Below are 23,250 nucleotides of genomic sequence, written 5' to 3'. Positions count from 1 at the left end.
ATCCATTTTAAATATGGCGTTGTGTACATGTCCATCCCAAACTCTCTAACTTTCCCTTCCGCTCATCCTTCCCCTCCCCACCCAGCAACCATAGGTTCATTCTGTAACTCTGTAAGTTTCTCTCTCTTTCTATTTGGTAAGTAAATTCATTTGTATCACAGAACTGCATTCTTACAGCCAGTATTCATTGGTTCCTGACAACCAATGGTCCCTTGAGCTTTAAGGAGACCCTGGGAGAGAAATAGCCTTTGAGGCTCCTGGGCACGTGTGATGCCTGTGAGGGGGCCGAGCAGTGTCATGGGACAGGGCAATGGTGGGAGGGAGATGCATGGACAGTAAACCCGTGGGGGTGTGCAGGGAACTGGGGGCAGGTAGGGAGGTCTCCCCAGGAAGCATGGCATTCAAGCTAGAACTTAAGCTCGGGTGGCGTCTTTTCTAAATGGAGAAGGGGGATGGGTCCTGCAGCCTGAGGGACCATCGTGAACAAAGGTGGTTGGTGAACTCACGGCAGGCCTGGGACTGGGTGTGGCGTGAGTGGGGTGCACACTTACAGAGTCAACAGGAGAAGCGGCTGACAGGGCTCCTGAGGGCAGGTGGTGAGGACCTCTGAAGGGAAGCCCTTGAGTATAGACTTGGACCTTGGCCTGGAGGAAAGCCAGGAGAGGCCCTAGTGGCGTGGTGTTGCTGGTGATGACTGAGAACCTGGTCATTGAGACTTTTGGTAACTTGTGGCCGTTTGGAGAGACAGATGTACTCTGGGCTGATCGGGAGATGAAGGTTCAGGGTTGGAGGGGACTTGGGGCCATTGATAGGTAGGGACCTGCCCACTCAGGGTCCATCCGGTGGCAGGATGCAGTTCTGGAGGTGGCACAGAGCGCAGACTCCCCTGCTGCTGGCTCACCTGTCCCCACCTCCTGTCTGACTGACCAAGCTGATCCTGGGATCCCAGAGGCCACACGTTTGTTAGTAGAGACTTTTTATGCCTACACTTTCTACCTGCACAGGGCTTGGGGCTGCAGAGATGCATAAGACATGATTTCTGTCCAAATGGGGGGCTCCATCTACTTGTGGGGTGGAGGGCAACTCTAGAAAAACTTGCATGAAGCATGTGGTCAGTGCTGGAGCACCGGGGCTTGCCAGATGGGCTGGGAGCGGGAGCGTGGTGTTTGACCTCAGGTACACTGAGAGTGAAACTGTGGGACGAACGCTGGACTGCAGAATGAGATGCTTGTTGCCTGGTAACCATGGGGTTGTCCCCTCTGCCAGGTCCAAGGTGCCCCTCTGACCCTGTGTGGGATTGGCCCGGGAGGTCTTGTCTCCAGACTCTCAAGCACTCCTCTCACGCATCAGGCATCGGGGTGTTCAGGAGCATGGGCCGCAAGCTTCACTGCAGGCCGTGAGTCCTCCGCCCCCTGCTCCTCACAGTGACCTTGCCCTTTGCCCCCTCTGTCAGGACGCTCTGTGACAACCTGAGGCGGGAGCGGGACCGGGCAGTGAGTGAGCTGGCTGAGGCCCTGCGCAGCCTGGACGACACTCGCAAACAGAAGAACGACGTCAGCCGGGAGCTGAAGGAGCTCAAGTATGCTGGGGTGGGCGCTGCTGGGATGAGCTGGCACCCGGGGAGCACAGGGCCCCCTACCCTCAGGGCACAGGAGCCCCATGGGCAGGCCTGGCCGCCGGTCCCCTTTCTTGGTCAGTCCATAAAATGTGTCCCAGGGTTGCCTCTACGTTGAGAGTTGATTAGAAATCCTCAGACCAGCACAGAAGTAGCAGCGGCCCTTTGGTGAGCCTGTGGGGGTGGACGGGCACCGTGTGCACAGGGGCATCGGAAGGAAGGCCCCTGCCCCGGGCGGTCCACTGGGGAACGGGCAAGCATGTGTTGTCCATTCATTCCCTCCCTCCCTCCCTCGTTCACTCGCCAACTCAGCAAGGATTTGCAAGGTACCTGTTCTTTGTGGACCAGGCCCTGGGGGAGGCACAAGCCATTGGTCTCTGTGGGGCTCACAGCACACGGAGACGGACCCAAGGCAGGGCCATCTGAGAGACCAGTATGCTATGGGACAGAAAGATGACAGATTGTGAAGCAGCGTTTGAAGGTGGTTGTTACTACCACTCCAGTCTACTCTGCCTGTGCTATGTGGGGCGTCAGATAACTTGATTACAGCGCTGCTCCAGGGACGTCACTTCAGACTTGGTGGCCCCTCCCAGTGTATAGAAAATACAAAGATGCAAGCTGAAAAAGAGAAACTGGCAGATCCCAACAGCCATCATTGTAGTTCAGAACAGGAACCAGACTCTGTAGTTGAGAAGCAGGGGCTCTCTCTCTGTTCGTGAGACCTCCCAATCTGATAGGGTGGTGAGAAGCTAGCGAGTGTGCAAGCCTCACACACTTCAGCGAAGCCTTCCACAAGTGGGTGACTGCTTCCCCTTCCTCCCTGTTCAACAGCACCTCTTAACATGAGACAAACAGCTTCATTTGCTTAATGAAAACCCAGAAGCCCTGGGGCTTAAGCAGTCTAAGAAAATCCCAGAGGTTAAGAGGCAAAAAGGCAGGCTCTCCAGGGACCCAGTCTGGATCTAGCAAGCAGTAGCATCAAATTAGGGCAAAGCCTGGAGCCCTGGATGCTTGAGCACGGGAAGAGGTTTTGTACAGTAATTGAGCCAGAGTTGCCTGGAGCTTCTGAGGAATGTCAGGTTCCGTTTGTTTGTTTGTTCAGCACATTTGTATTTGCGCCTTCTCTGTGCTAAGTTCTCTTAACTGGTGGGATGCAGGCAAGGGACTTGCTGCTGCTGCCCAGGAAGCCCCCTGTCTGCAGAAGCAGCAGCCTTGCATAGTGGGTGAGAGCTGAGCCACGTGCAGTGAACGCGCAGCAGGAGTGTGTCAGGGCAGTAATGGTGAATTCGGAAGGTCGTCTGGGCCCAGGTTTTAGGAAGGAGGATGTTACTGGGGAAGATTACAAGGTTTTGAGTCTTTTTTCGTCCTCTTCCCTGGGTCTTTCTGAGAGCTAAAGCTTTTTATTTTGATCAAATCCAATGTATTGATTTTTTAAAAACTTTTAATGGATTATGTTATGTCTGAAAAACCCTTCATCTATTTTAGATCTCAAAGATTTTCTCCTATACTTTCCTTCTAGAAGTTTTATAGTTTTACATTCAAATCTGTGATAGAGCGCGAGTTAATCTTTACGTAAGGTATGGGGTTCAGGCTGAGAGTCTGTCGCCGCGATGTCCGCCTGCTCCAGCGCCCTTAGTTGAAGACGCTGCTTTCTTTGCGGAACTGCTTCTGTACCTTTTGTACTTTGTGGAGCTGATTCTGGGTCTTCTGTTCTGTTCTACTGATCCAGGTCTCTGTCTTCCTGGCAGTTCCACACAGCCTTGATTTATGTAGCTGTATAAGTCTTGAAATCAAGTAGAAGGATCCCTCCCATTTTATTCTTCATTTAAAAAATCGGTTTAGTCATTCTAATTCCTTGCCTTTCCATATACATTTTAGAATAGTCTTGGCTACAGAAAGTCTTACTGGCATTTCTATCAGAATTGCATTAAGCCCCTACTTAGATAAATTTGGGGCAAATTTCTGAGACTTAAAAACTATGAAAACCCACCGATTCAGGAAGCCTTGACCTGACCTGACCCTCAGATTTATTAGGAAGCTGGTGTGTAGTGTGAGGGAGATGGGCATGGTCCACCTCGTTTCCCAGTGGACTCAGCTGGGATGCTTTGCCTCCTAGAGGGCCGTTGCCATGACTCCCTCTTCGTCCACAGGGAGCAGATGGAATCCCAGTTGGAAAAGGAGGCCCGGTTCCGGCAGCTGATGGCCCACAGCTCGCACGACTCAGCCATCGACACAGACTCTATGGAGTGGGAGACAGAAGTTGTGGAGTTTGAAAGGGAGACGGTAAACTGCCCGCAGGTCTTTTTCTCCCCAGCTGTCCTCAACATGCAGGCTTGGGACGGAGGTGAGAGGGTGGCCGGCCCTCCTGCAGTGCCCTCCAGTTTCACGGCTGCTAGTTGGGAGGTCAGCTTTTCCTCCCAGGGTGCAGATGCATCCTTTGCCGGCACTTGTCCAAGCCAGGTAGCAGCTGCAGCTTGGCCTCCTGTGTCCCCCAGCAGATGCTGGCAGTGCGTGGAGAGCAGAGCTCGAGGGGCTGTGTGTCTGCAGTGGCAGAGAGGGGTGGATCACAGCTGCTCAGAGCTTTCATCCTGGGGACCAAGTGCCCCATCAGAGTGAAGGTTCAACCCCCGCATTGGAGTGAGTGGCCAGAGGTGTAAGAGCCAAGTGTTTCTCATCACTGCTTCAAGTGAGCTGTTGCTGCTGTTCTTGACAGGAGGATATTGACTTGAAAGCACTTGGGTTCGATATGGCAGAGGGTGTGAATGAGCCTTGTTTGCCGGGGGACTGTGGCATATTTGTCACTAAAGTGGACAAAGGAAGCATCGCTGATGGCCGCTTACGGTAAGTGTCAGGACCCCGGCTCTGGCGGGGAGGGGGAAGTTTCCCTTTGACCTAACGCAGAGGACCTGGAGGAGAGCCAGGTGACATTGATAAGATACTTCTTTTTTAAGAAAATTGTTTTTGGCTGTGCTGGCTCTTCATTGCTGCACAGCCTTTCTCTAGTTTCAGCGAGCAGGGGATACGCTCTGATTGTAGTGTGGAGGCCTCTCATTGCAGTGGCTTCTCTCGTTGCCGGGCACAGGCTGCGGGGCACGTGGGCTCGGTAGGTGTAGTTCCCGGGCTCTAGAGCACAGGCCCAATAGTTGTGGCTCGCAGGCTTGGTGATTGCACGGCATGTGGATCTTCACGGATCAGGGATCGAACATTTTGTCTCCTGCATTGACGGGTGGGTTCTTTGCCACTGAGCCACCAGGGAGACCACCAGCTGGCATTTAAATGAACGCATCCCAGGATCTGGGGGGCTCTTAGAAGCAACCTGAAGCTTGCAGGTTCAACTGTTAACCCTGTTCTTAAAGGACATACTGCCTCCAAATTGCCTCTGAATCTGATCTTTCTCCTTTTGCTTCTGTGTGTTAAAGGGGGCTCAGGTGGTGTGTGTGAGAGTCTAGAATATGCTTTGCTTGCTCATCCCATGACATAGTAATGATAATAACTAGCACCTACATAGTGCTTGGTGACTGCTAAGTTCAGTCACTTTATAGAATTCATTAACCTTTACAATTCCACGAGGTAGGTGCTTGTTGCCTCCATTTTACAAATGAGAACCCTGAGGCCTAGAGGGGCTACATCACACTGCCAGTAAGTTGTAGCGCTTGGATTTGAACCCAGGCTGCAACATCCACAAGGTTAACTACTCTACTCTCTTAGAAGAGAAAATCTTTCTGAATGTGTTTGTGGGGTACCTGCTTTCTGGTGTTCTGCTCCCGAGAAGGAGCAACAGGCATTCCCCTGGTCCCAAGGCTTTCTCAGGCAGTGACCTGGCTGTGCCCCTCCTCAGGGTCAATGACTGGCTGCTGAGAATCAACGACGTGGACCTCATCAACAAGGACAAGAAGCAGGCCATCAAGGCACTTCTCAATGGGGAGGGGGCCATCAACATGGTCGTGCGTCGGAGGAAGTCCCTGGGTGGGAAGGTGGTCACACCACTGCACATCAACCTGAGCGGGCATAAAGGTAGGGGCCGTGGAGATGGATAGGGTACCCTTTCTTGTGTAGAGAGGGTACGTGTGTTTTCAAGCGTACCTTATTCCCAGAACGAGGTATTGCAGTGTGTGCGCTTCCCGCCAGGGGACCATCTGGGTCTTGAGTCTTGCTGTGACTGACTGACTGATTCACTAGACCAGACATGATCAGGCCCCTGGATGGTCTGACCTGGTTGGGGTGCTGAGATGGATAGTTCATAGTCTGCCAACATCCCTTTTATAAGTTGATCTCACAAAGATGAGGGGAGACAGCCAGAGGGCCGTTTGACCCTGGCGGGGGTTAACTGTGGGCCTCTGTGGTTTGCAGACAGTGGCATCAGTCTCGAGAATGGAGTGTATGCTGCCGCCGTGGTGCCCGGAAGCCCGGCTGCCAAGGAGGGGTCCCTTGCTGTGGGAGACAGGATCGTGGCCGTAAGTCTTGGGAACTCTTTCCCCAGTTCTAGACTCCCTGTCTCCCAGTTCCCACCCTGATGGCAACCACTTTTAACAATTCATTGTGTTTTTCTCTCCAAAACACTCAAAACTTATATCTCCCACTTTATTTTTTTGAAGCAACAAATGTTTATTATCTTACAGTTTAAGCTCCCACTTTTTTTTTTTAAACTTCAGATGTGGTCATAATATAGTGTGCTGCTGCTAACCTTGCTCTTTATTTTTAACAGCATGCCTTGAGGTTCTTCCAGATTTACATCTTTAAATCTGGTCTTTTCAATAAACTGCATGTTCCGTAGTGGCTGTTGAGCCAGTCCCCTGATGCACGGTCAGGACATTTTGCTTTTATAGCAGTGCTGCGTGGCCACTGCTGTGTCTTGCCATGGGGTATAGTTCCAGGGGGCGGAATTGCTGGCTCATAGGCTGTAAGCATTTATCCTGTGACCTGACCTTTCTTCATGTGCTCCAAGGAAGCTGTGGCCGTTTCAGTCTCATCTTCAGTGTTTGGGGTAGCTTGTTATGTCACATCTTTGCCAGTGTTTTTTCAGATTTGGGGGCAAGCTGGAGTTAAAAGCAATATGGGCGTTGTGAAAATTTTTAAGATGTAAGAAAGTTATAAAGAAAAACAAAACCAACCAAATTAATCTACCCTCCCAAGATAAAAACCAAAAAAATTAATCCACCAGTCCAAGATAATCACTCTGAATATATATTTTTAAGTTTTGATTTTCAGATAATTGCTGAGATAATTCAGGTGTGATATTAAGCAATATTTTAAAAGTTGCGAAGATAATACAGAAAGGTCCTGTATCCGCATCCTCTAGTTATGTCAGTTGGCTGCGTCTTATGTAACTGTGGCATCAAAACCAGACAGTAGATGCGGGCACAGGGTCTAGGTATAGATTTCTGTTGTTTTATCACATTTTAGATTAAGAAAAAAAACCAAGATATAGAACTGTCCAATACTGCAAAGATCTCCCTCATGTTAACATTTATTTGTTTGTTTTTATAATTCTCTTTACTTTTAATTGATTGATGATTGCTTTACAATATTGGTTTGATTTCTGTCATACTTCAAAATGAATTACCCTTTATATTAACCTCCACAATCCTCAGCATGTTCCACCCCCCACCCCCTGTCATAACTCTGGCAACTAATTTGTTCTCCAGCTCCATAATTCTGTCATTTGGAGGACATTGTATAAGTAGAATTTAGAGTACGTGCCCATTTGAGATAGCCTTTTTCACTTGGCTTTATGCTGTGAGCCCTGTCACGTGGTTGGCTGTGCTGATGGAATGGCCCGTGATGCCGAGCAGTGCTCCATCAAGAGCACTGCCCCAGCATCGCCGGTCATCTACTGCATATACACTTTTAAAAAGGATTGGAACGAGTCTGAGAGGGATGTGGCCAGAGACTCAGGCGTATGGGTTGTGGGAGTCTTTGTGATGATACTTGGTGTCACGTGGTTCCTCTGTGGTCTCCCACACCGTGATCTCATTTTCAGTCTCCTCCCACTCCTGGGGGGTCAAACATGTTTTTCTTCCTTTTTGCGTGTGAAGGAGTTCTGAGCCACGGTCCAGCATCACACAGCAGGAAGCAGCAGGGTGGGATGCTCCCTGGGACCCCTGGAATTCTGGTCCCAGCCAGACAAGTCCCGTCCCCAGAGCGCTCTTAAGGCTGTGTATTTCGTTTGCTTCAGAAGCCCCGTAACTGGACTTTGAGGGCCTTACTGGCGAGGGGCTTTCTCTCCTTTGCCAGCTCCAGACACGGGCACCTTACATAACCAGGCCCACTGTCCAGCATGGGTCAGCAGCTGGGCAGAACCCCTGGCCTGGCACGAGCCTGATGGGCTCTTTGTTGGCTCTAGATCAATGGCATTGCACTGGACAACAAGTCTCTGAATGAGTGTGAGTCTCTGCTGCGGAGCTGCCAGGACTCCCTGACCCTGTCCCTCCTGAAGGTAAGGACCCCACCCTGCACTGGCTCTGTTCTCGCTATCTGTGGGGCAGGCAGAGCCTCAGCTCTGTGTACCTGAGCTGCTTTTCCACATCACTGGGATCCTTGGGGAAAAAGTCTTGGTTTCTAAGTCTAGGGTGTGCACTAACCCTGACTGGATCCTGGTTTAAAAACCAAAAACAAACAAACAACCCAGCTATGAAGGATGTTTGGATCAGGACTGGATAATTAGGTGATCTTAGGAAATTTTTACTTTTCCTGGGTATGATAATGGTGTTGAGATTATATAGGAGAATGGCTTCATTTGAGGGAAAGGCATGTTGAAGCTGTTAGGGTGAAATATCATAATATTTGTAACTTATTTGCAAATGTTCTGCAGGGTAAATAGGTATAGACAATCTGGCAAAATATTGTTGACTCTAAATGGATTTAAGGGCATTTGTTGTGCTTTCCTGTCAGCTTTTCTAAGAAGGCTGGAAACAGGCTCATCTACTTTATTAAGAGATATTTTAAAGTATTATTTAAAAATTCATAGGCTTTTAGGGGAGCAGTTTCGGGTTTATAGAGAAGTTATGTTAGTACAGAGAGTCCTCATATTAGCCACTCTGTTTCTCCTGTTCATTTAGCGTCAGTGGGGGTGCATTTGTTGCCACTGATGAGCCGGTATTCATACATTAGTATTAACTGAAATGTTCAGTTGACATGAGGATTCGCTTTTGGAGTACATTCTGTGGGTTGGGACAAGTGTATAAGGACATGTATCCACCAGCACACTACCGTAGAGAATAATTTTACTGCTCTAAAGATCTTTGGGGCTTCACCTATCCATCCCCCTCCTCCCCTTGGCAGCCTCTGATCTTTTTACTATCTTCGTAGTTTTCTGTTTTCCAAAATGTCATATAGCTAGCCTCTGTAGCATTTTCAGATTGGCTTCTTTCACTCTGTAATATGCATTTAAGGTTCCCTGAGTGTCTTCTCGTGGCCTGATAGGTTGTTTCTTTTTATCGCTGAATAATATGCCATTGCCTTGGCATACTATAAGAAATATCTTTAAGAATGAAGCTTTTACATTTTGTTTAATCATTTAAAAAACTAGGCAGAACACAATACAAGTGATTTCAGAAAACGCTCAAACCAGGGAACTTTGTGTCTCTCCTGTGGGTTCATAGCGGCCAGGCTGTAAACAAGCCTCACCCACGGGCGAGGCGTGCACCTGTACGCCTGTCCGTCTGTCCAACTTTGGGGTGTGTGTGGCCCATTCCCTCCCATGGCTTTACCTCCAGGGATGTTTTTTGTTGACAGCTCCAGGTCCTGTCGTCTCACCCGCTCTCTTCCTCACTCTTTTGCAACCCCTACTTAGGTGTTCCCTCAGAGCGCCTCATGGAGCGGCCAGAATATCTTTGAAAACATCAAGGATTCTGATAAGATGCTGAGCTACCGAGCCCATGGCCCAGAGGTCCAGGCTCAGAATAAACGGAATTTGATGCAGCACAACAACTCCACACAGACAGACATCTTCTGTGCGGACAGGCTGGAAGACAGGAAGGAGTTGGGCCCCCCCGGAGGCAGCAGCTCCTTCCTGCACAAGCCGTTCCCCGGGGGACCCTTCTCCGTTTCCCCCCAGGCTTGTCCCAGCGCGTCCGAGCGCAGCCTGAGCTCCTTCCGCTCGGATGCCTCAGGGGAGCGTGGCTATGGGCCGGCAGACATGCGCAGCCGGCGGCCGCTGCTGCCCTTCGAGACTGAGGTGGGCCCCTGTGGGGCGGCGGAGGCCCCCCTGGACAAGGCAGAGCCTGACAGCGCCCACAGCGGTGGGACCTGGCCCAAGGCTGTGCTCAGCTCCGTGGCGGGGCCCGAGAAGCTCTCTGTTTACAGGAAGCCAAAGCAAAGAAAATCTATCTTTGACCCAAACACTTTCAAACGCCCCCAGACACCCCCCAAAATAGACTACTTGCTCCCAGGCTCTGGGCCTGCCCATTCCCCCTTGCCCTCCAAGAGGGTGGGACCTCTGACGCCCCCAAAACCTCCCAGGAGGGGTGACTCCATTAAGTTCCAGCACAAGCTGGAAACCAGTTCTGAGTCAGAGGCCACTCTGGTGGGCAGCTCCCCGTCCACCAGCCCCCCGAGCGCCCTGCCCCCTGACGTGGACCCTGGGGATCCCATGCACGCCTCGCCCCCTCGCAAGGCCAGGGTCCGCATCGCTTCAAGTTACTGCCCTGAAGGGGACAGGGACTCTTCCTACCTGCCAGCCAAGAAGTCCTGTGACGAGGACCTCACCTCCCAGAAGGTAGAGGAGCTGGGGCAGAAGCGCCGCCGGCCCAAGTCCGCGCCCATCATTCGGCCTAAGCTCGCTCCAGTCGTGATCCCTGCTCAATTCCTGGAGGTGGTGCTTGACCCGGGGTGGATTAGGGCCAGCTGGAGGAGGGTGGGGCAGTGGGCTGTGAGCACTCCATGAAGAGGCCTGTGCTCGCCTGTACCGGCGTTCCCCAGCTCAGGCTTAGCCCTGGCTCTTCTGTTTTAGCTCTCAGCACCTGCTTGGGGGTGGGGGTAGTGGGTAGATGCCAACAGGAAGCAGACTCCCTTAGGAGACTGGAATGTCCCCTGAGGCGTGCATGATGGTGGTAACATGATGCCAGGAGAGGAGCATCATCTTGGGTGTGGGCTGTGGTTTGCTTATCTAGCAGGAAGCTTTTGAACTTTTACGATGGAACCGGGTGGTAGGGACCTACCTTGAAGAGCCTAGGGAGACAATATAGCACATGTGAATCTGTTAGCTGGCAGCAGGACAGGTGAGTTTTTGCAGGTGCTGTGGTCATTTCTAGGAGGGAAAGATGGCTATAAGCAGGAGAACAAATCTATGCTTCTCTCGGCAGACACAGAGCTTCACGTGGCTGGGCAAATCATGTGGAGTTGTTATAGACATGTGCCTGAGGCATACATGTGTTCTACTTTCTACACACAAAATCTGTTTCTTTGAAAGAACAGATTCTTTCTCTGTGGTTTTCTTCCAAAGTATTTTTGAAGGAAGTTCTACTCTTTCAGATGTGTTAAAACAACATGAATGAATAGCGAGCTATGAACTCTCCCAGGTGTCACTGCATGTGTCCAAGTGGGAGAAGCTAGGTCATAGAGGACAGAAATTGCTTGCTGGTGCCCGTGTGTTTCCCTGTTTCCAGCCACTGCCTCTTGCCTTTGGTTCTGCAGGAGCAGAAGTGCACCCCGGCCAGTGGAGAGCTCTCCCCAGATCTCCAGGAGTGGGCCCCTTACTCTCCTGGACATTCCAGCCGGCACAGCAACCCTCCGTTCTACCCCAGCAGGGCATCTGTGGGTGAGCTGGCAGGGCAGGGCTGGGGAGGAGGGTCGACGTGGGCTCACAAGGCCACCTGGCCTCAGGGAGAGTGGAGACGGTCGTTTCAGGGAGCTGCTGCATGTCCTCAACAGAGCAGTCCAAAAGGTTTAGCAGTTGCTGACCTACCTGGAGTGTTTCGTCTTGTATCAGTGACATTTTTTAGCTTTTCAGAGCGTTTTCTGCCCATGGCAGTCTGGGAAATAGGCAGCACTGAAGAGAGTTCTCCTGCTTTATGATGGAGAAGGGCCAGATGCTTGCATAGGTCCGGGGCTAGCTGGGTATTGCAGGGCAGATGTCTCACCCTACCCGTTTCCAGGCACGGTGCCCCGGAGTCTGGCCCCGAGCACTGTGAGCTCCGTCCTGAGGAACCCCATCTACACCGTGCGCAGCCACAGGGTCGGCCCTTGCAGCTCTCCACCCATCCCCAGAGAGGCTGGCCCCCACGGGCTGCACCCCAGGTATGTGAGGCCGCCCATGCCTCCCTGAACCCCAGCCATCCCAGCCTACCTGGGCGTAAAGCCACTGTACACAGAGGGGCTCTGTATGGGGAAGGGACTTGGTAGAGTAGCACTGGGACCCCAGGGAAAGTAAACTTTAAGGTCACTCTCTTCATTTACCAACATGGAGCTTGAAAAGGTATTTATAGGAAGATGGTAGTGATGGCAGGTGATACCTGAGTGCCAGGCAGTATGCTCGGACGTTTATAAGCATCATCTCACTTGATTGCTATAGCAACCTTGCTCTTAACTGTCTTTGGTTGATAGATGAGAATGGAGCCTTAAAAACTGAATAGATTGATGCAAGATCACTCATTGCTTCAGTTTTTAAGATTTTAATTGATCATCTACTACATGCCACAGACTGCGATAGTTCTTTATAGTGGAAAATTAAGCAGATAAACTTCCTCTCCTATGGCGTTTGTGTTCAAGTGGTGGGGGTGGGGGGCGGGTGTAAAAAAAAAAAAAAAAGAGAGAACAGAACCACTCAGATCAGATGGTGCTGAGTGACCTTGAAGACCCTAAAATGTCAACAGATTAGGCTGTGAGAAGTTAGATTGGGCCATGGGGAGGACCCCATGCAGGGGGATGCTGCCATGACCAGAGGGGCAAGAGGAGGCCAGTCGCACAGGACTTGGGGAGGAGCTTCTGGGAAGGGCCGTGGGTGCTGCGGCCCAGGTGTCTGAGACAGAGGTGATGGGCTCAAGGGACAGAGTAGGAGAGCCCGGGAAAGAGATGGTGAGTCAGGAGGAAGGCACAAACCCTGTAGGGCCTGTGGCCATGATGCAGAGTTTGGGTTTTATCCTGAGTGCAGTGAAGACCACTGGAAGGCTGCAAGCACTGACGAGATGGAGTCTCACAGCTAGAGGAGGTCACTGTTGGGCAGGCCAGCCCTGACCTGGGCTATGTCGTCTCCCCGCCCTCCACTCTCCAGTCTCCTGGGCGGGCTTTCCTGAGGGAGGTGCAGGACTCTGTCCTCGGTGCCGTCCAGCTTCGCCCTGCCCACCTTCTGCAGGATTCAGGCCTTCTGCAGTCCCTTCTGCCTGGTCCTGGCCCGGGGCTTGCAGGGCCCTCTGTGCGCGGCTGTGGGTGGTCAGTGTCCTCAGCTGCCCGGGAGCGGCTTCTGGGTTGCTTTGAGCTGGCAGAGGGCCTCGGGAAAGCCAGTCACTTGGTCCCATCCTGGTCTTCCTCCCGAGCTCCTCACCTGTCTGCTTCTCACACAGTGTCCAGCACCAGGGCCGCCTCAGCCTGGACCTGAGCCCCAGGGCCTGCAGCGACTGCTCTGACATGAGAGCCTCCCATGGGTCCAACTCCCTGCCCTCCAGTGCCCGCCTCGGTAAGTACGCTACTGGAGCCTTCTCACCGGAGCAGGCACCAGCCTTACTTTGCATCCACACCCTCATGCCCAGACCTCCCGGTGGCCCCTCTCCTGACCTGGGGCCGAGGCTGACTCCATTCTGCACCCAGAGCCCTTTCCTGTGGCCTTCCTGCAGCTTCCCACAGTGGCCATGCAGTTGCTCTGATGATCTCTAGCCCAGGAGCCCTGCTCCTACCCTGAGGTCATTCTGGGGGATGTTGCGTTGCTGTTCAGAGAATGCCACCTGGAGTCGAGCCTGACAGTTATCCCAGAAGGACACTCATGTGGGGCTGCTTCCAGCCTTGTGGAGACAAGGCCACAGTGACTTTTGTCACCTGGGTTACCGTCTGCTCGGGGCTGGAGCCAGACTTGATACCGTTCTGCGGCAGCCTCCCCCTGCACAGATTATTCACATGCTGGGGACTGAGCGTCTGCTTTCCCTGACAGTCCCACGTTGAGACACCCCCAGGGACAAATGGCCGGGCCCGCTTACTTCTGTGTAACCGTGTGTCTTTCCTGACTCCTAGGGTGGTGGGGAGGGAGTGAGGGGCACTGTTCAGTCACAAGCCTAAGCTTTTGTCTTCTTGTGGAGCCACAGGGTCTTCCAGCAATTTGCAGTTCAAGGCAGAACGCATTAAAATCCCATCGACGCCGAGATACCCGCGGTCTGTCGTGGGCTCTGACAGAGGTGAGGTCTTCCTCAGTGCTTCCCTCCCCTGCTGGCCCCTCCGTCCTCAAGGTGGGGGCTCTGGGCACCGCTCACAGCTCCCCAACTACCTCCGCCATCAGTAATGGCCGGCAGGGCAGGCCTCAGGCACCTGCGCTCACGGCCGTGTGTCTGGGCCGTCTGGCCCGCACCCGCCCGCCCCGCAGGCTCGCTGTCGCACTCGGAGTGCAGCACGCCCCCGCAGTCTCCCCTCAGCGTAGAAGGCCTGTCCTCCTGTAGCCAGTCCCAGACCTCAGCCGCCACGTTGCCCAGGATTGCTGTCAACCCTGCTGCCCCCGGGGAGCGCAGGAAGGACAGGTGAGCAGGCCCGGGGGACGGGCGCCCCTGCGGTGGGCCAGCGCTGAGTCCTGGGAGGTGCTGGGGGTTGGGGAGGGCCCACAGAGTTGACCTCCAGCGAGGCCACTGCAGCTTGGGTCGCCTCGCATTCGCTGGTGTCTTGCTGCAGGACGTCATGAGGGAGTCCTGTGCGCTCCTGATGCAGGAGGAGGGGTGCACCTGGCTGGCCGGGAAGGCAGGGTGAGCTCTTACACTGAGTGCCCGCAGGCGGAGGTGGGGGGCTCCAGCAAGTGATGCTGGCGTCGACCTGACATTGTGATGGAGTGATGCCATTCACTACCTCCCAGGCCCTTGTTTAAGCACTGTCCACATAGTAAGTTGTGCAATCCTCGTGTAACCCCGTGATCAGCAGTGTCAGCACTGACCCCATGTAAGGGGAGGAGACTGAAGTTGGGAATTTGGAGTAGTCTGTCTGTGCTCACTTGGTTAGCGATCAGCCGACCTTAATTAGAATCAGACTCGTTCTTATCCTTTGCTTTTTGACCCCAGAACATAGCTGCATTGCTTGACCTCTGCCCCCAAGCTTATTGTGAGATAAAACACACGTAGGAAAAAAAAAGTGTATGAGGCATACACGTACAATTAGCCATTTATTGGTTCATTTTGAAAAGCAGCTGTCCCTCCAGACGTGCCTCTTCTCAGGGCCATCCCTCGCTGCACAAACTCTGTGGGCTCCTCATCCGCTTCAGTTGTTCTTCAGAGTGGGATTCACCAGATCGGATTTCTATTTAAAGGGTTCTCTCTAGATGGTAGTGGGAGATAGGATTAAGCTCAAACTTACCTTTATTTAATTACTTGCAAGGACTGCAGCTCCCCTGGTGGCTCAGATAGTAAAGAATCTGCCTTCAGTGCAGGAGACGCAGGTTCAATCCCTGGCTCGAGAAGATGCCCTGCAGAAGGCAATGGCAACACACTCCAGTATTCTTGCCTGGGAAATACCATGGACAGAGGAGCCTTGTGGGCTACAGTCCACAGGGTCCTAAAGAGTCAGACACAACTGAATGACCAAGGACTAGAGCTACTTTCCTCTACTTCAGTCCAAAAAGCCGAGGGCCCTTGTAGCTATGAGCCATAGAAACGATGCTGCTGGCTGGGCCCGTCATTAAGAAAACCTCATCTGACTTGACAGTCTGAACTTGTGAGACAGCACACCAAGCAAGTGTGAACTGGAGCGCAGCTTGTGCCTGTAACTGCCAGCAGGCCCCCGGGGGGTCAGGCGCAGTTTGTATGGATGTGTTCATGAGAGCCTCACCTGCATTGTGCAGACGGGAGCACACACTGGCCCTGAAGGGGTGTGGTTTTACTGAACCCCAGCTCAGGTCTTTGAGGGAACAAGATCTTCCCCCCAGTACGGTGGGTTCCTCAGAATCAGAAGGGGCCTTGTCTTATGCAATTGGACATCCCCTTGGCTTCCTCTACAGAGCACAGAGAACTGATGTGTGTGAGCGTGTGTGTGTCAATGACACCTGCCTTCATGGTGCTTAAATGACATCAAGTTTAACGTGTGTGACCTGGCTGAAGGACGGATTACTCATTAAAAATAGTCCCTCTTTTCTTCAGTCTAAAATACACTATCATTATTGAAAACCGGGTAAACAATTGAATCTCTGATGATCAGCGGTCCCCAGCCTCTTCAGCACCAGAGATATATTTCATGGAAGACAATTTTTCCATGGACCAGGGTTGGGGGAGATGGTTTCAGGAGGATTTAGAAAGAAAAAAGGTTGCATAATTCAGGGGTCCCCAACATCTGGGCCTCAGACCAGTACCTCCTGTCAGATCAGTGGTGGCAGTAGATAAATAATGTGCATAATAAATGTAATGCATTTGAATCATTCCAAAACCATCTTCTCCAACCCTGGTTCGTGGATAAATTGTCTTCCATGAAATTGATCCCTGGTGCTGAAAAGGTTGGGGACCACTGATCATCAACCAGAGATTCAATTGCTGTTATTTAACCTTTTGGCGGCGGGGGGGGGGGGGGGGGGGTGCGCGTGTACAAGCGGGGGTGTGTGCGTGTACATGCGCACACACGCAAGTATTACATTTACAGTGTAAATGCATTTTATCTTATTTTATATACGTAAAGATTTCCTCCTTAATGTTATGTTTCAAGCTATTTGTAATACTAAGTATATTTTATGAACCTCTTTTACAAAGAAGCTTTATTGTTTTGACAAAACTCTGCATATTATAAAAGTTTAAATTATTCAGGAGGTTAAAAGGGAAGGATTACCTCAAAAAGGGCTCCCCGCTGCCCACCTGCCCTTCTACACGTGGATTCACACCCACCCACGTGCTCTGGAGGAGGGGACCTGGGGGCAGTGCTCTGCTTGGAGCCCAGGCTGCGTGCAGCGCAGCCCTGGTGGCTCAGTGTCATGCAGCTGTCTGTCTGTTACATTCCAGGCCTCCGTGGTTGTCTTTCTCCTCCAATCACCCCTCTCTTCTTTCTAACCCTTTGCACCTTCCAGATGCCTCCACCACCACAGATCCCTCCTGAGATTGCCTGCGGCTGCCAGGCCCAGGTCCTCCTCGCTGAGGAGTCTGAGGTTGGCCCGACAGCAGGGCCCCACCCCAGCCCCCATGCCCCTCATTCCCTCAGGGCGGTGGGTGGCAGCCTGGGGCCAGCGACTGCATGGTGTCACCTTGCTCCCAGCCTCCCCGACCCCTTTTAAATGCCTCGGGTTTGCAGCAGCTTAATTTCATGATCAGTTTACATCACTCTGTGTACTGGTAAATATAAAAACTGGTATTTCACATTGTCCCTTTGGGGGTAAACATCATCCCAGAAAGCACTTCTTTTCCTCCGAGGGCATCTGAGACCCCACTGGAGGTTTGTAAATTGCACATCGTGAGGCCATTCCTCTCCGGTCGTGGAAGCCTGCGTGCCCTTTCCCTGCGTATATCAGTGCTTATAGTTCACACGGACCACTCTGTGACTTTGGGACTGATGCCTCTGTGTCCACCGTGGGGGTCGTGTTTGTATTGCATGGGTTGTGTGGTGCATGGGTTGTGCATCACCACTGTGTGAGGGTGGACTTCATCGTGTGCCCATCCAGCTGTGTCGTCATAGGAGCGTCCACGTTCCCTGGCCCTCTCTGCATAGCGAATGCATGCCTGACCTCAGACCCTCCCCAGACCTTCCCTTTGAGTCTGAGTCCCCAAAACCGTTGGCTCTCTTCCAAGGCCCTACGTGGAGGAGCCACGCCATGTGAAGCTGCAGAAGGGCTCGGAGCCGCTGGGCATCTCCATCGTGAGTGGGGAGAAGGGCGGCGTCTACGTCTCCAAGGTGACCGGGGGGAGCATCGCTCACCAGGCTGGCCTTGAGTATGGGGACCAGTTACTTGAGGTGAGCGGGAAGCCGCCCTTCTCCCCCCCGCCTCATCCCTTTCTGAGTCCCAGGACCTCCTCCGTGCCCTCTTCTCTCCTTGCTGAGCCCGTTCTCCGTGTTTCCTAGTTCAATGGCATCAACCTGCGGAGCGCCACAGAGCAGCAGGCCAGGCTCATCATCGGGCAGCAGTGCGACACCATCACCATTCTGGCCCAGTACAACCCACACATGCACCAGCTCAGCAGCCACTCCCGGTCCAGGTGAGGTCCTGGGCCTCCGAGGGGCATCTGGGCTGCCGGAGGAGAAGTGGAGGCCGCAGGTGTGTGGCTTGCTCTGAGGAAACCATGTGCAGCTGCAAGCTCTGGGGATTCTGCTGCCATGAGAGGAGAGTTGAGCAGCCTTGGGCTCTGGAGAAGAGACATATCAAGGGAGGGTTTCCCCTCCAGAAATGGGGTGTGGAAACAGGTGGCCAGGCACCCTGTGAAGCAGGATGCCCCGGCACACGTGTGTGGTAGCCAGGCACTGAGGCCTGAGGTGGATCCTCACATTGAGCGGTCCGACCCCTGTCCGTGGGCAGACGCCGGACACCTGCCTTTGTGCTGCAGGTTGCAGGACAGGTAAGCAGAGAGAGAGAAGTGCCCCTGTGGTGCAGGGGTGGGGCTGAGATGCTCAGACACAGGAAAGGGGAGCAGCGGATTCATGTGTCCTCAGGCTCACCGTTTGCCCTCAAGTTGAGGACAGGCAGATCATGCAGGTGGACAACTGAGTCCAAGCTGCCAAGGCACTTGCTCTTTTCAGGGCTCAGGTCATAGATCTGTGTGACCTGGTCTTCGTTCACATCCCAGAGCCCAGCACCACCACAGCGGGATGGCTCTGGGCAGCTGCCTGCCATTCCTTATTCTTCCTGTCCTCTGTCCCCAGCTCCCACCTGGACCCCGTTGGTATTCACTCCACTCTCCAGGGCAGCGGGGCCACCACCCCAGAGCATCCCTCTGTCATTGACCCGCTGATGGAGCAGGACGAGGGCCCTGGCACACCCCCGGCCAAACAGAGCACCCCCAGCTCCAGGTCAGTAACTGCTTGCCAAGAGCCTTCCGTCAGTGCACCTGGGTTGAGCGGGGCGGCCAGGAAGGTCATTTTTATAGCCCCTGTGCATCCTCTGAGGGACGTGGTCCCAGCGCTGCCCTGCATTGCAGATGGCACACCAGCTTGTCAGGATTTGGTGTGGGGAGCATGCCAGTCCTTTTCCCTCTCTCTCTCCTGCCCTCTCTTTTTTCTCTAGTTTTTCCACTGACTCAATCCTGGCTCTACTTTTTTTCTTTTTCTCCTCCTTTTCTCACTTCACTTGTTCTCAGATGCTGAATCCCACAGTCCTCACCCATCCAGGCTGGGGCTCTGGCCATCCACAGCAGTGTTGCCCCCAAGGAGCTCCTGGTTTGAGGGTGGTAGATCAGTGAACAGGCGTGTACAGCACAGCTGAAGTGCTGGGAGGGGGACCGGGGGCCATGATGGAGCATGGCTGGGAGCTGAGTGACAGTGTTCAGGACGAGCAGGGGTTACCCACGCAAAGGGTGGGCATGGAGAGAAGTCAGGAGGAGGGACCAGTGGTAGTGTGGGCAGGAGGAGGCCCTGTTCTCACAGGAACTGGAGGGGAGGTGGGGCGAGGGCTGTGCAGGCTGGGTTGGGAGGTGTTCCTGCAATCCTGGACAGAGCCCTTTCTCTGGCATGGCGTTGATGGACTCCTCACGGAAGTTACAGGCTGGAGGCTGGGGCCTCTTCAGGGCTCTCCTGCTTGTGACCCTTCACTGTGCCTGTGAGGGGTGCACTTCAGTTCAGTCATGTCTGACTCTTTATGACCCTGTGGACTGCAGCACACCAGGCCTCCCTATCCATCACCAACTCCTGGAGCTTGCTCAAACTCATGTCCATCAAGTCAGTGATGCTCTCCAACCATCTCATCCTCTGTCATCCCCTTCTCCTGCCTTCAATCTTCCCAGCATCGGGGTCTTTTATGAGTCAGTTCTTCACATCAGGTGGCCCAAGTATTGGAGTTTCAGCTTCAGCATCAGTCCTCCAATGAATATTCAGGACTGAGTTCCTTTAGGATTGAGTGGTTTGATCTCCTTGCAGTCCAGGGGACTCTTGGGAGTCTTCTCCAACACACAGTTCAAAAGCATCGGCTCTTAGGCACTCAGCTTTCTTTATGGTCCAACTCTCACATCCATACATGACTACTGGAAAAATGATAGCTTTGACTAGACGGACCTTTGTTGGCAAAATGATGTCTCTGCTTTTTAATATGCTGTCTTAAGTTTGTTATAGCTTTTCTTCCAAGGAGCAAGTGTCTCTTAATTTCATGGCTGCCATCACCATCTGCAGTGATTTTGGAGCCCAAGAAAATAGTCTGTCACCATTTCCATTGTTTCCCTATCTATTTGCCATGAGGTGATGGGACCGGATGCCATGATCTTAGTTTTCTGAATGTTGACCTTTAAGCCAGCTTTTCACTCTCCTCTTTAACTTTCATCAAGAGGCTCTTTATTTCCTCTTCAGTTTCTGCCATAAGGGTGGTGTCATCTGCGTATCTGAGGTTATTGATATTTCTCCCGACAATCTTGGCTATACTTGCCTGCAGCAAAAGTTTTGTCACTCTCTGGCTGCTCCCCTGAGGTCCCACTCATCAGGCTCCATTGCTGCCCCGTTGCCTTTGCTCAGTTTATTTGCTAGCCTTTCAGTGTCCCTGTGTTGTGAGTTCCTTGGTGGCTTTTGGTTCAGTACCCTCTGGGCCATAGACACTGCTCAGTAAACATTTGCTGAATGAGTTGTGGCCTGGAGGTTACCCCGGCTCTGACTTTCTCAGGAGAATAAAATTAGGAAAACAAGTGCAATCCAGGTGGGTGAGATGCAACCCACGACGTGTGATGGACAGCTGGGCTGGAAATAGCGGCGTTGATGTCCACTCTGTCCCTGAGTGGCGGGGTGACCATGGCTGTGTGTTCACCTCTGCCTCATCTCAGTGCCCTGCCTATAAACCGAGCCACTACAGGTAGAGCTGTGTCAGCCTCACTCCTGGCTCCTGGTTCTGGGGCCTCATGAGACCTGAGAGGGGAGCAGAAAATGGTCAGGGTGTCACCACCGTTTCGTCTTTGTTCGCGCCTGCCTCCCTTCCTGTGCACAATTGAAGAGCTTCGTTTTCCTTCCTGAAAGGATGGTGGGAGATGCCACCAAGAAGACCCCAGAGCCCCGAGTCGTCTTCATCAAGAAGTCGCAGTTGGAGCTTGGCGTGCACTTATGTGGAGGGAACCTGCATGGGGTGTTTGTGGCCGAGGTGGAGGACGACAGTCCTGCCAGGGGCCCCGACGGCCTCGTGCCCGGGGACCTCATCCTTGAGGTAAGTTCTGAGCTGCCGAGCAGCAGCCAGGCTGCCCTCTGCCCATGTCGGGCTTCCTGCCGTCTCAGGTGACATGGAGGCGTGGGAGCACAGCCTGGCATCCCCCTTGGGTGTTGAACGCTACCCAGACCCACTCTGGGTAAATATTAGGGAAGCAGGCATATTAGGCATGTTAGGACCCAGCTTGGGCACTGGCATCGGGAGGGCAGATGCTCTGCTCCTGGCAGCAGTAGGACCAGGACTCGAGTCTGATGGTGAGCACCATCTCCCTCTCACTGGGTCTCCCTTTGGATGGGGGAGGCAGGTTGTAGGTACTGAAAGCTACAAGGAGCTTTAGCAAGGGGAAGTGCCGTGTTTCCAGTAGGCCTCACTGGCTGGGAGGCTAGAACAGGGTCTCTGCTGGGAGCAGTTGAGGGCAGAGCAGGCACTTGGTAGAGGCCTCAGCCTCTGTAGACGTGGGGCAGATGGATGCCCAGTGATGGGGATGCTGAATCTTCTCCTTATCCCACTACTGGCCCCTCACGGGTGCCCAGGCCTCCCTGCTTCTGCCCTCTGACCCCCGTCTCCATCTCTGGGTAGTATGGCGGTCTGGATGTACGTAGCAAGACAGTGGAGGAGGTCTACGTGGAGATGCTGAAGCCCAAGGACAGCGTCCGCCTGAAGGTGCAGTACCGCCCTGAGGAGTTCTCCAAGATTAAGGGCCTGCCTGGCGACAGTTTCTACATCAGGTATCAGTGGCCAGGGCTGCCAGGAACTTGGGGCTTGGGGAGGGGCTTTTGATGGAGGCTGTTCCCTGTGAACGTCCCTGTGTTTCTTGCCCTTGAGGGATGGGACTATGAGCATTATTACTTGGGCCCCAAATTCTAAGCTTACTTAGAAAAACCCTTGAAAGCTCCTCGGGTGAGACAGGCTCTCTCTTTAGGGTTTTGGGCCTGGGGAAGTTTGAGGCCGCTGAGCCCCGTTTTCCAGTGGCCTGTGCCCCTCTCCGGGTCTCCCCTGACTCAGTCTGCACACCCCTCTGCAGTGTGTGTGGGTGTTGCAGCATCTGGAGTGCCCTGAAGGAATACATGAAAAGGGCAGAGTAGGGGGTGGGGCACAGGCATCAGGCATTTTCTAGGAGGCATGCAGCTTTCTTCATGAGATCTGAGGCCACACAAGAATGGCAAGTACTGATTTACTGTGTACCGTGAGGTACGGGGTCCCTGTGTCTAGGTACACCCTCCTCAGTCAAGGATGGCACGCTTCCATTCTGAGAAGTTTCCGCTGTGTAGGAAGCATCGACTTTGATGTGGGAGGAGTGCAAATAGGAAAGACTCTTTTGGAAGTGGAGATATGGCCTTGGTCCTTGGCAAAAAGGCTTTTATCTGATGGGCGTGAGGGGCTCGTGATGCTCCCTCCTTTGGGAACTGCTGCTAGAGTGGGGAGAGATGGGTCCTGATCGTGGTCTGGGGAGAGCTTCAGAGCAGGAGAGTGGGCCTCAGAGCTTGGCTGTAAGGGGCGGCCTGTGGCCTGACTCTTCCCCTCCATCTCCCGGTCCAGGGCCCTGTATGAGCGACTGGCAGAGGTGGAGCCTGAGCTGAGCTTTAAGAAAGACGACATCCTGTATGTGGATGACACCTTGCCCCAGGGCTCATTTGGGTCCTGGATGGCCTGGCAGCTGGATGAGAATGCCCAGAAGATGCAGCGCGGGCAGATCCCCAGCAAATACGTGTGAGTGTTCTAGAGTCGGCCTGGGGCTGGGGCGGGCGGCGCCCGTGGGGACATACCATGTGATGGCGCCTGGGCTGCTGGGCGCTTATTCTGATGTCGTCTCAGCTTCTGCTCTGTAAGTTTTGGCAAAGTCGCTTGTCCAAAAAGCTGTTTCAAGTTTAGGTCAGTGATGTATTCAAGTCAGAAGTATAGCGGCAACTTAGGAGACATGCTTTTTTTAATTATGTTTGTTGAGATATAATTCATGTGCCATGCATTTACCCAAAGTATGCGATTCCTTGGCTTTTAGTGTTTTCACAGATACGTGCAACCATCACCATAGTCAATTTGAGAATATTTTCACCATCTCAGAGAGAAGCCTTGTACCCTTCAGCTACCCGCCTTGTTCTGTCTACCTGCCCCCTGTTGCTAACCCTGAGCCCCCACTGGTCTCCTTTCTGTCTCTACAAGGTTCCCTGTCTGGACTTTCCATTAATGGAGTCATACATACAGCACATGGTCTTTTGTG

General features: G+C 53.0%; 1 protein-coding gene across 8 annotated transcripts in view; it reads left to right on the top strand.

The window, feature by feature from the left end:
* The window catches only part of DLG5 (discs large MAGUK scaffold protein 5), a 123,205-nt gene that overhangs the window by 88,884 nt on the left and 11,071 nt on the right, over positions 1-23,250 (top strand). For 2 of the 8 annotated variants that reach the window (XM_027530831.1, XM_027530833.1), the window contains 19 exons: positions 1,454-1,579; positions 3,766-3,898; positions 4,329-4,456; positions 5,454-5,629; positions 5,966-6,069; positions 7,959-8,051; positions 9,408-10,427; positions 11,249-11,372; positions 11,710-11,851; positions 13,114-13,226; positions 13,840-13,935; positions 14,121-14,271; positions 16,782-16,859; positions 17,497-17,659; positions 17,768-17,901; positions 18,563-18,709; positions 20,849-21,032; positions 21,612-21,760; positions 22,572-22,742. In XM_027530831.1, the coding sequence (XP_027386632.1) occupies positions 1,454-1,579; positions 3,766-3,898; positions 4,329-4,456; positions 5,454-5,629; positions 5,966-6,069; positions 7,959-8,051; positions 9,408-10,427; positions 11,249-11,372; positions 11,710-11,851; positions 13,114-13,226; positions 13,840-13,935; positions 14,121-14,271; positions 16,782-16,859; positions 17,497-17,659; positions 17,768-17,901; positions 18,563-18,709; positions 20,849-21,032; positions 21,612-21,760; positions 22,572-22,742 (3,432 nt within the window). The remainder of the gene's footprint in view (positions 1-1,453; positions 1,580-3,765; positions 3,899-4,328; positions 4,457-5,453; positions 5,630-5,965; positions 6,070-7,958; positions 8,052-9,407; positions 10,428-11,248; positions 11,373-11,709; positions 11,852-13,113; positions 13,227-13,839; positions 13,936-14,120; positions 14,272-16,781; positions 16,860-17,496; positions 17,660-17,767; positions 17,902-18,562; positions 18,710-20,848; positions 21,033-21,611; positions 21,761-22,571; positions 22,743-23,250) is intronic. The other 6 variants (XM_027530835.1, XM_027530837.1, XM_027530836.1 and 3 more) reach the window with 5 other exon arrangements.

Source organism: Bos indicus x Bos taurus, chromosome 28 (assembly GCF_003369695.1).
Source record: "Bos indicus x Bos taurus breed Angus x Brahman F1 hybrid chromosome 28, Bos_hybrid_MaternalHap_v2.0, whole genome shotgun sequence".
Lineage (NCBI taxonomy): Eukaryota > Metazoa > Chordata > Mammalia > Artiodactyla > Bovidae > Bos > Bos indicus x Bos taurus.
Note: the sequence above shows the minus strand (reverse complement) of the source record. Positions and strands in the feature narration are given on the sequence as shown.